Source organism: Lotus japonicus, chromosome 2, assembly GCF_012489685.1.
Source record: "Lotus japonicus ecotype B-129 chromosome 2, LjGifu_v1.2".
Classification (NCBI taxonomy): domain Eukaryota; kingdom Viridiplantae; phylum Streptophyta; class Magnoliopsida; order Fabales; family Fabaceae; genus Lotus; species Lotus japonicus.
The window spans coordinates 83,040,157-83,052,547 of record NC_080042.1 but is presented as its reverse complement, the minus strand read 5'-3'; the positions used below and the strand labels follow the sequence as shown (position 1 = coordinate 83,052,547).

The 12,391-nt window shown below is 34.4% G+C and overlaps 2 protein-coding genes across 3 annotated transcripts; both read right to left on the bottom strand.

The window, feature by feature from the left end:
* Positions 1-3,567: 3,567 nt before the first annotated feature.
* On the bottom strand, positions 3,568-6,128 carry LOC130740349 (pentatricopeptide repeat-containing protein At2g17525, mitochondrial). The gene has a single exon (XM_057592926.1). The coding sequence runs from the start codon at positions 5,820-5,822 to the stop codon at positions 3,930-3,932; it is 1,893 nt and encodes a 630-aa protein (XP_057448909.1). The 5' UTR covers positions 5,823-6,128; the 3' UTR covers positions 3,568-3,929.
* A 323-nt stretch (positions 6,129-6,451) lies between these two features.
* On the bottom strand, positions 6,452-10,299 carry LOC130740348 (probable protein phosphatase 2C 47). Of its 2 annotated transcripts, XM_057592925.1 has the most exons (5): positions 9,417-10,299; positions 8,308-8,502; positions 7,979-8,184; positions 7,012-7,559; positions 6,452-6,929 (listed from the first exon to the last, which is right to left on the bottom strand). In XM_057592925.1, the coding sequence occupies exons 1-5, from the start codon at positions 9,621-9,623 to the stop codon at positions 6,925-6,927; spliced, it is 1,161 nt and encodes a 386-aa protein (XP_057448908.1). In that variant the 5' UTR covers positions 9,624-10,299; the 3' UTR covers positions 6,452-6,924. The 2 variants fall into 2 exon arrangements, with proteins under 2 accessions (XP_057448908.1, XP_057448907.1); XM_057592924.1 differs by having other exon boundaries at positions 6,452-7,559; positions 9,417-10,298.
* Positions 10,300-12,391: the final 2,092 nt, after the last annotated feature.

Below are 12,391 nucleotides of genomic sequence, written 5' to 3'. Positions count from 1 at the left end.
TTTTTTAATTAGAAATAAATATTTTGATGATTTAAATTCAAAATGTGATACCTTCTTACTTTATGAAGTGCTTTTTTATGCCAAAGAACAGACTCTGATTGCAGTGAAAACAAAATTTGCATATGATGTTAGGTACTGTGTGGAATTTGTGAGTGTGTTTGTGGATAATTTATAAGAAAAGCGGTGGTGATAGTGAGGTAGAGAAATCTGAGAGAGATTTTGATGTAAATGGAGATTTTTCTTTCTTATGAGATTGGACTTTTAATCCTTATCCACACCATTCGAAATTTCCATTATTAATACTATTATTTTCGACACTTATGTCACTGACAAATAATAATTATGTTCTGATGTAATGTATATTCTTTGTAATGGAGAATTAAGTAGTTGTTTTTAAGATTCTTTTATATATAATTCAGATGTAAACAGTATGCACTTAGCTATCACTTGAGCACTAGAGCAAGTAAAGGGAGCATACTACGACTGCTTTACTATTCTGAATTTTTTATAGCAGAAATCCTCCGGTAAGTACAACAAGCTCAAAAGCAGAATAGCATGATGAAACTACTAGATATTATTAATGAACCAAACCTTTTAGTTCCAAACTGTCAAGACCTTCGCTAGAAATTTGTTCTAAAGTACGTCCATTAGTACTACTATAAGAGCAAAGCAACATGCTTCTTATATTGGGAGATAGACAAAAGCAGAGGTTGCCTTAGTAAGCTTTCTCACCTAGATCAACAGAAAAAACAACTAAAACTCGATCGATGAAAGTTGGAATGACAAGGTTTACTCTTAAAGTCTTCGGCAGGAGGAGGATACAAGAGATCGACCTTGAAGCAAGCAAGGTATGGTGGGTGTCATCATCTTCATCGATATTACCCACCAGATAGACTTGAGAAAAGACTTTTAGGCATCCTGAGAGTAAGGAGAAGCTGGATCTAAATGTATTAGAAAGAGCCTAAAAGCTTTTATATATAGGAAGAATATTTTACATGAAAATACTTCTACATAAAAATAAATGTTAATAAGATTTCATCGGAAAATATTTTTTGTTACAAGAAAAACATAATATAATATAGTTTGATGTTAATTTTTTACTACATAATAATATAGTCCACTTTAATTTTTTTGTACAAATTATTATAGGAGTTAAATTCTCCTACGGGAAGAAATATATTTTAACAAGAAAGTACCTTCATTAAGTATTAATTAATTTATCAAATACAATAACAAATTTCGCGGTACATTCTTTTTTTTCTAAGATTAAAATGTGTTCTGAATGCTTTATTGGTGATTCTTCATATCTATAATTTGTGTTATTGTCTTTAGACTCATGAAGAATGTAAAACGACTTCATGTTGATATGGGTCAAACTTAGTTTATTTTATTGTGTAAAAAATGAACCCGCATAATCACGTACATAAAGAATCTTTTCTCTTTTTTTCATTGTAGATTAAATCAACTATTGTTTATTAGCCATCATTAAACCACATCTCCTAATATGTTTTGCATAATTTGAGATTTGGTTAACCAATTTTTTTATTAGTTATTCAATTGTACGAAGTTCAATCTATGCAACAAGGGTTTTAATTTAAGACTGTTTATCCACTTTGCTCATCATTTTACACTCTTCTATTTCATCCGTTGTTTATTATATTTTTAATGATCAAGGTATTAATTGACCTATCAAATAAAATAGATGTATTCCCCGTGCAACGCGCGGGTAAAAAACACTAGTATAATAAGAAATGATAATCATTTCATGTTGTTATTTGATGTTTGTTGCGTCAGGAGGATAGAATAATATTATCTTGTCTCTTATCCTATCATGTCTTTAATGTGTAAAAGTTATCCTGAGGATCCCGACAGTATAGGATAACAATTATATATTCTTTTTCTGTATAGGAACCCCAAATTAATTTATTTCAATATATAATGATATTAATTAATAAATAGAAATATATTATTTTTAATTAGAGTAAAAATAAATAAATAATTATTCATTAATAGTAAAATAAACTACTCACTTACAAACATTAATTTATTAATAGTAATAGACTAATTTTCTATTATCATCAATTAATTAAAATCATATCTCTACTTTTTTTTGATAAACCAAATGTGTATTAATAAGGAAGTACAATGGGTACTTCAATCTCAATACAAAGAGAAACAGACAACTAATAGTTAACTTTTACTTTTAACTTTTTATCAATTGTCACAACTAAGTTAAAAACAATTAATTGACTACATAATTTTAATTAAAATACGCTCCCTTAAAAAAGTAAGCTAATCAATAATATTGATTTACTAATAGTTATTTTAAAACATATATATATATATGCTCATTTACAAAAATGTAAAAAAAAATTAATAGAATAATCACTTTTTAAAATAAGAATTTAAATAATCAATTTTTAAATGTATTTTTCATTTAAAGAAAAATTTGATACATTTTTCTAATTATATATCATATATCATATCCTGTTATTATCTTGTGTACTTCAAACATAAGATAGGATAAGAGTCTATCTTGCTCTTATCATATCTTGTCCTTATCCAATTTTCTATCATATCCCGCTCTTATCCTATCCTGACCATCAAACAGACCCTTAAATTATTTTCTTCAAATGCGGCGGTCGCTAGTTCAAGAAACAGTTGCATGTGTCTCCTAACGAGTGTATTTTCTAGACTCAACTCTGTGATCACATTCTTACAAGTATAGCTTGCTTACCGATAAACAACACCTTGTTCGCAGTTACTTTCAAATCTAACTATGAATGGTTGAATTCAGGGTGTGTTTAGTTCCAATTATCAAACGAGGATTTGAGTTCCAAACGTGGATCATAGTCTCAAATGTGATTCTCCATTGTTTTGAAGATGTTTGAGAGCTAATTTTGAAAATCGATTCTACGAGTTTGATCTGGATCAGATAAAATTGACTTGAAGTAGCTTCTACATCTGGTTGATCCGATTAATTCACGTTACCAAATGCAATTATGATCAGATCCAATTATGGTCAGATCCAATTCTGCTAACATTGATCCAAACACACACTTAAACTTTATCCACGAGAGGTAGCTCAATTAACAATGCAAATAAAGTGTGAGGAAAGAACTCTCGAATCCAATATTTACATAACACTCCTTGAGGGATGAAGAATCTCTTAATTATACCTATGTATCTTACATTTGAAATAGTCGTTATTCAAAGAGTAACTGAGTGATCCACAAACAAATTGATGTTAATAACTTACAATAAAATATTACATAAGCGATGGAACTTATCAGGGAAAGTATTTTTTTAGTCATTATTATTATATTTGTTTGGTATCCATCACAATTTGAACTTTATTCATAATAATAAAAGGCCAGAGGAAGTTGACAGACACTTGATGGAGATTTATGAGCATGGTTCCACACAGGCGTCTCGAGTTCAATACAAAATGTTCACTATGACTGTGATAGGGAAGCGGAGAAAATTAATAAAATTTGTTCAACTTGATCTTAAAGATGAAGAGGAACACAAAACTCCAAATATTCCCAACTTCATAACAGTGACAGGTTAACTACACTGCCTATCCATGGCCTACCAAATTATGTGACGGTGTGGGTACATCGATAATATTTCGGCTACATTTCTTACATGTGTGGATTGTGGAGAACCAAGAGAATTTTGTTCACAATAAATGACTAATTTTGTACAAGACAACTCAGGATCACATTTTGTAGGTGAGTATCACATTTGGCTCAGGACCCTTCTCAATGAAAAACAAAACATGTAATCAATAATTCAACTAAACCACCAGAGTACTAGCATAAGGTTGGTTATCTCTATGGTTATGGCCATAACCATAGAGATAAGGCCTGCAGGAACTACTAGGAAGCCATGGATGAAAATCTACAATTGCTGGGAACAAATTTGAACTAGAGTAGGCCATCTATGTTGAACATGTTCTTATTGAAATATTTTTCTTGACTCATGGTTAGTAGCAGTGAATTCCAAATAATAAGGTCAGGAAGGATATCATTCTCCACCATTTCTCCAAAGACCTGTATTGCTTTTTGAAGGTCCCCCTTCCTACTCAGGGCACCAATCAAAGGACTGTAACTTTCTGTATTGGGTACACAACCTCTTGCAGTGATATCTTCCAGAAACTTCAAGGCACTTTCAACTTTTCCTTGCCTGCAAAAACCAGTGATGATAGCATTGAATGTGGCTGGAACGGGAAAGCAGTTATTAACAATCATTTCATTCATCAGCTCTATCGCCTCTCGCACACTATGTTCTTTGCAAAATCCATGAACAAGGCAATTATAAACTAGAATACTTGGAATTCCACCTTCATCAATCATTTGATCATATACCCTCTTTGCATCCTCAATAGCCCCGTCCTTGCTGTGCTCTAAAATCATCAAGCTTCTGTCAACAGCTCTAGGAAACAACTGTCTCATCTTTGTTAGAAACTCGGTTGCTTCATCAAAACGATTTTGCTTGAATAGACCATATATGATGCTATTATAAGGGCTAATGTGCCCTCTGGAGCTTTCCTTGCTTTCCTCCATTAATTCCAAAATAGAAAAACCATCTTCAATTCTTCCTTCTGAACACAATCCTCTAATCATCGTGTCAAAAGTAACAAAGTTCCATTGGATCCCATCTGTTTTCATGTCATTAAAAAGATCAAGAGCTAAATCCACCATCCTAGACTCACAAAAACCAGATATCAGTATATTATAGGTGTCTACATTTGGAAGACAACCTTTATTCTCCATCTGCTTCAGGAAATGAAGTGCAACTTTCACTTTCCCCACTCCACAAAACCCCTTTATCAAGGTGTTGTAAGCGACAACATCAAGCGAACCTCCCATGCTCTCAACTCTATCCAAAACCTCAGCAGCCTCGGTTACACGGCCAGCATTGCATAGAATTTCCACCACCTTAGTTATGGTAACAACATCAGGCAAAAGACCCAAGGCAAAGCACTTCTCAAGCAGCACTAGAGCTTGAACTAAATTCTCTTCCTTGCAATACGCAGATATCAAAATATTAAAAGTGACATCATTGGGCTCCTTTATCTCACTCATCAAGCTCCTAGCCCTTCCAACCTTGCCATTCCTACAAAGTGCATGGAGCAAGGTGTTGTAAATCACAGTGTTTGGGGTGACCCCCCTAGACTTAATGAGCTGCAACAGCTTAAAACCTTCACCTATCCTATTTGTGAAGCACAAGCCTTTCATCAAAATCCCAAAAGTATAATCATCCCCCTCAACCCCACTCTCCATCATGCTCTTCCTATAAAACTCCCTAGCTATGTCAATATCCTCTTTGACAAGGACATCCAAAATTGAGTTATAAATCTTCAAGGAGGGCCTGTCATGAAACTTGTAGGCCAAGTCAAGAACTTTGATGACCCTTCGTGTCATTCCAGCACGACCAAGGCCACGGATGATGGTAATGAAGATGTCATCGCCCGGGGAAGCACCGATTGAGCTGGGCATTTCGTCGAGCAGTTGCTTGACAGTATCGAAGTGGCGGAATGTGCAGAGCTTGTGGATCAATGCGCGGTATGTGGATTGAGAGTGCACGAATTTGGGAACGGTGGAGGCCCATCTGAAGGTTTCAAGCGCCTCGGAAGCGGTTTTCTGCTCCAGTATGAGATGGCACACATGCTCCACTGTTGGTGGTGCTGAAGAAGAAGATGAAGAGTGTGAAGATGATGACCAATGTGCTTGCACTTGGAACTGGAGACACCTCACAAAACACGCATAAGGGGTTGAGCAGATTGTAGAGTATGGCAACGCCTTGCGCAGTGTCATGGAGTGGTGAGTGAAGCAGCTCCTCTGCTATAAACCTGTTTGTTTTGTGTTGGTTTTATCTGTAGTCATAAAGAAAGAGGGGTTACATGAAAATAATTAATTTCATTATGTAATTATAGTCAATACTTATATTTATCCACTTTGGGTTAGGTTAGTTGATGTGCTGGAATAACTCTCCGGTTCCATTATCGCACAATACATTTTGGGAAATGATGAAGAATCTTAACTATGACTAAATCTCGAATCTAAAATATTTAGCTTTCGAAAGGGTGACTAGATACTAGGTGGTTTATACAAAAAATTGTCAATATTATATTTATGAAAAATAATTTCAAAGTTTGTTCTCATGTAAAGTTCATTCCCTTTAATTACAAGGTGCGACGTGATGGTTGCTCATCTCATGCCTAAACCATAAGGTTATGATTAAATCCTCGCCTATAAGAACAAAACATATTTTGTAGCCTACTATTTATTGCTTAGTGGGAGCGCCTACAACAAAATGATTAGTTATTGATGGTTAAGATGAATATGGTTAATGGATAACATGAGCCACACATCGGTTTATGTGATACTTGATTAGGAAGATAGATATAGAGAAAAAAAAAGATAATGTGAAGGAGAGGTTGAGGTAGTATTGAGTGTCTACAAATTATGTTATTAATTTTTTGTAAAGAAAAAATAAAGACAGGTCAAAGACAAATACACAACAATAAGAAAACAAAGTGGAAGGTGCTTACAAATTTACAATGGTTCAAAAAGGTTGTGAAAGATACACTAACAAAAAGAAAAGAATACATTCATTTAGTTTACTTCATAGTTATTTTCAACAGTCAGTGAAAGTTTGCTGTTATGCTCTTGTGTACTTGTATCACTTCTTGCCGTAGAAAATGGTAAAATTGAGAAGCTTGCAAGGCCAAAAGGTGTAGGTATAAAGCAGGGAGGGTGATAGCTTCTTGAAATAATTATATAGTGCAAGGCAAGAAGGCTTTGATTTGATTCTGGTTGGTACCTCCAAATCCAAGTTGTTACAAGTTGTGGGACATTATCACTGGCAATCTGGCATGTAAGCAAGCAGCAATCCTCAAAGTAGCAGGGATAGCAATTAGTCTGAAAAATCCCCACCAACTGTTTGTATGAATGTCCAACTCAATCAATCTGTACAAATTACTATCAAGTTTTATTCACCTACCATTCAAGACACCCTTGAGAAGATCAAGGCCTTCAGCAGAAATGCTCCTCCTCCTATGTGATCTAGGAATCTCAATTTTAGGAGGTGGATCTTTAGAGAAACAAACCACCACAACTGTGAGATTGTCGCACGTGTTGCGTTGGAGGGCCTCAGCAACGAGCACTTTTGCACACTTGTTGGGATCATTGTGCTGCATGAGCTCCCTCCTCACCATTGTAACAGCACACTGGCTGCTCATGACATCCCATAATCCATCACACCCCATTATCAAAAACTCATCTTCTTCTGTCAGGATAATCTCCTCGAGCTCAGGCTCGGAGCTCAAGGGGCTTTTCGAGCCTTTAGCGCCTTTGATATGCCAGTCTCCGAGAGCGCGAGCCACTGATAGTTGGCCATTGAGGTATCCATCATAGATCACACCACCCAGTTTCTCAATTCTCAGTCTTTCTGATGTGCAATTTGGTTTGTGGTCTTTGGAAAGTTCAACGGCTCTGCCCCTTTTGCCCAATACAGCACGAGAATCCCCTGCATTGGCAATCAGCATGACACTGCAAAATAGAGGTAATGTACAATTATTGCTTTAGAGCAACTAAGGCACTTTTGGAAGAGCTTATTTAAGATTATCTTATATAGTAATCACTGAAGCAGATATTTTATTAAACTTAAGAAAACAGCTTACAACCTACACTTTTGAGCTTATCTTGATAAGTTTTTCATTATGAATAACAGCTTATACCTACTTAAAACTTCTTTTGAACTTATTTTAATAAACATCTCAAATGAGCTTATGAATTAGCACTTATGTGATATCTGATAAGTACTTATTGACATAAGCGCCTTGAATAAGCTATTTACCCAAGCGCACAGTAAAATTATTAATCTGTAGTTGTACTAGCATAAATGAAAACCTATGTAAAAGTAGAAACTTGTTAGGTCTGAATTGATGACAATGGTTCTGAGTCCTCACCTTCCTAGAACAAGGGCTGCTAGGGCGGTGGTGCCTGAAGAGCTGTCAAGGGCACTAGCATCTCTAAATGCATTGTCAACCTTCACAAATGCATTCTTAATTGCTTTCTTAATGCCAGATGGGAACTGGGGATCTTCAATTATAAACTTAAGGATGTTCTTTCTGGTAAATGATGCAGCATCAACACCACCATGTCCATCAAATACCTGTATATTAACCTCCATGAGTATCTAAAAGGCATGTAAAATGCAACATATGAAGACAATTGGCCAATTCCATTAGGAGAGTAATACAATTGATCTAAATTCAACATGAAGAAACATACATACCCCATAAAATGCTGCTGGAGAAGGAAGGTCTGATCCTGGACCAACACATTCACGAAGAACATCAACACATATGAACTCATCCTCCATATATTGCTTTGGTCCTTTATCAGAAAAGCTTCCTGATCGCAATGAAAGTGAAAACTCTGATTTTTCCTCTGTGCTTGGTTTTAAGCCAACAGTAATAATATTTGGTTCCTAGACACAAGATGTAACTAAATGGGTTAGAAAATTACACACCACTACTAGAACAAATAAACAACCCATTTTCTTTGTATGGGTTGTTACAGACACTCTACTTGAAACAAACCGGTCAAAATGGCACAGGAAGTTGCTCAAAGTTTAATAGTGGCTTGCTGCAGTTTATATATTTTTCTGCCACACATTTCTAAGGAGAAAAAAAGGGACGGGTTGGGCTGAAATGTGTGTTTCAATTTTTATTGAACTCGATCATATTGGACTCTTTTTTTTAGGCAAAATCTACGTTGAATTCAAGGCCGCAAGATTTCCCCATTTAAGTATTGGGGTCCATGTGAAATCACATTTGCCTTAATACAATCGGAAAAAACCAAATACACACACAAATGACAATCAACTTATTGAGGTTGGAATTGTAAAACTACAATCCACATAATCCTAAATCATCACCATGGTAACCCAAGCATTTCAAGGCTTCAAATGCTGCAAAATCCATCAGCACATTCATCCTAACCATAATAACATATTTTGCCTTCTAGCCTGAGCACTTTTGATTGTTAGCATGTTTGGATCGGCTTCTCTTTCACCAGAATCCATTTTGAAACCAGCCCAGAAGTTACTTCTACCTGGAATTGATTCTGGTTTCAGAATCAATCTGATCCACACATCAAGCCTGAACATAAAAGCTCAAAGATTTGTCCTTTATAGACACCACAAGTTTCCCAGATAAAGAAAAAAAAGTTCAAACAACTGCCATAGCCAACAGAAAAACCACTATGAGGAAGCTACTCCTACCCAGAATTGATTCTCACCTCAGAATCAAATTGTAGAAGAGTTTTCAAACACAAAGATCCAATCCACAAAACAAGCCTGAATACAAAAACAACATGGGATTTGGTTGATAATATACTAACCGATTCAGCCAACCATGAAGAACTGCTACAATGGCGCATAGCTGAAAGATCCCTTGGAGGCTTCCCAATGTTCTGATTCAAATTCCCAAGCGTATCACCATTCTGATCCTCCATGGAACACTCACTACTGCCCCTGGGGATCCCACCAGCTCCACCACTCAACATAGCTGTTTCTGTCTGAGAAGGGCAACCAGTACCTGGTGCCATTCTTGTCCCATAACACAAAAATTCTTAAATAAAACCTCAAATATGTGTCCTTTATAGACACCACAAGTTTCCCAGATGAAGAAAAAGAAGAAGGTTGAAACTTCAAACAACCGCCATAACCGACAGAGAAGCCATTCTCACACAACCCCCTAGAACAAGATCATGAACAGCAAGAAACAGCTATTCCAAACGTGGTTGGCACATGATCCAAGAAAAAAGGGTTGCACGTGAAAGAAGACACAACAACATGGATCACAATATGAGGTATTTTTGTGACCAAGGAAACAAGTGTAGCCTCTGTAAGCTTGTACCACCATCAATCCACAGAACCAAGCACATGTTGTTGTTGTAGCATTAGAGATGTGAAAGAAAAATGAAGACCCACCAAATGGAGGGATCACAAGAAGTGGGAGGTAAAATGTATACATGAACTGATTGGCCATTGCAAGTTTTGCGCCTCGCCATTGTAAGGGGAGATTGGAGGAGTGGCACGTGGCTTCCTCTGCTGCCATTTGTGTTACTAGTTGACCGTTTGGCCTTGTGGTAATGCTACAACATCTTAGAATCTATGATCTAGATTCTATCATAAACTTCACATCTGCATATGTTTTGCTTTACTTGTCATGATGCATTAGTCTAAATTTATATAAAACTTGACTAGATTCCATCCCCATTTTGTTTCCTTTTTTTTTCATATGTAATGATGGCAATGAGTTTGAATTAGGATTAAAATGATATGGAAGAGTTTTACAAACACATCTAATCATGTTTTTTTTTCTTTCTGAAAATAATTTATCCAGCTCATTTCTACCTCATGTTTAGAGTGACATAACTTCAATAACCAAAAAAATAATTGAGAGATATAATAGAAGAAAAATAAGAGACATGATACATGATATATGATAAAAGAAAATGTAATACCTATACATGCACACTCCAAACACACTCACATTAAGTGAGAAATACAAAAAGAAGAGGGAGTAATGAGAGATATAATACGAAAAGAAAAATATTAAGAAAATTAAATAAGAGTGAAAATGAAATGAAGAGAAAATTAAGAGTGAATGAATCAAAACACTTTGTATAAAGTAAAAATGATGAAAATGAGATGGAATAGAATATAGAAGATTATTTATAATGTGCAAAATAGTAAAATATCTTTACATTTTGACGGCTTAATTGTTAAACTTTTGATCAACGAGGAGTTAGTTCATATAATACATTTTCGATTCATTTATGTGGGGTCTCATGGTCAAAACTTTTATATGTACAAAACTCTTGATGGGAGTAAGTCCTTATTAAGTTATGAATGTTCCACGACAAAAAATATATGGATGTCAAAAACTCTTGAATTTACCATTTTATTGTATGTTTTGGTACAAGAAGAATATTACATTGAAGAAAAATTATGGTGAACAAAAATAATTTCTCTTACCCTTTTACTTTTATCTATTGTGGTTTTCTACGATGAGTCTTTTACTCTAACATTATTTTGTAAACTTCAATTGCAAATTTGTGAATGCATTCTTTATTTAAAACAGAGTAATGATATATACACACTTCATTCTTTAAACACTTCATTTCCACCTCTTTTTATTATTATCTCTCTCCTCTTATTATCTATCACATCTCATACTTTCTCTCTCTTACTTTTCTTTTTATTCCTATCTCTCTCTTCCTCCACCTCTTTCCATCTCATTTTAGAGGTGTGAAAGAATAATTATCCTAAATTTTAAGTCAATTTGTCATACATTCTTTCCAATCATTTGTCACATCAGCTGCCACAACCACATGTATAAAATAACTTAAATTGACTAAAATTGCATTTAACTATTTAAGCCTAGATGAAAATTAAGTGAGTATCTTTGTTTGTAGCACTTGCTTTCTTCATTTCATTTTCTGTCATGGCGATGTCCCACTATATTTGGAATTAATGAATAAATAATGCATTCCAGTGGGGAGGTGACGACCGAGTCCGGATACAACCATAAACTATTGCTTTCAAGTTTCAACCAATCACAGCACGTTTAGAACAATACAAAAAACTGAAAAAGGGTTGACTAATAGGGAAAGTTAGTTATATACAAATGTAAAATGTTTAATATGTTTTTCTTATTAAATCATAATTAAATTAAATTAAAAAATAAAATTATGCTCAAATATTCGCATAAAATATAATTAAAGTATAATAAAAAACTTCATATTTATTGAACTATCCTTACATTATTAATTTATTACCAAATAATTTGATATCCTTTTTTGGTGCAGGAAAAAAAATCCTTACATCACACGGTTATTTTATATCTACAACAATAATATACCAATTCTTAATTAATTATCAAATAGTGACAGACTATCCAGATTCCAGACACTCACTTTAGTAGCAATTTTTAATTGCCACTAAGTTGTAATTTTTTTTTCTTCCTATTTTTCACTTGTGGTGGTTAAAAACTGCCACAAAAGTAAGTGTTAGAGTGGTCTTACCCCTAGTTGTTATATATCATATAACATTCAATTTTTTTGATTTAAACCTTAAGTATTCTCTATTGAGAGTTGAGACAATCTTATTCAACTCTGAAGTAGTGATGACTAAAGTTCTCGTTGAGAGAACATGTTAAAACAATAAAAAATTCTTGAGCTTAAAGATTTCAGACAACCACAATACCTCATTAATTTCGCATGCTAATAATATTTTATCGATATAATTGGAAAATACTCTTTAAGACAAAAAAAAGGTAAAATTAGTGTGACTTTTTGACTTCTAATAT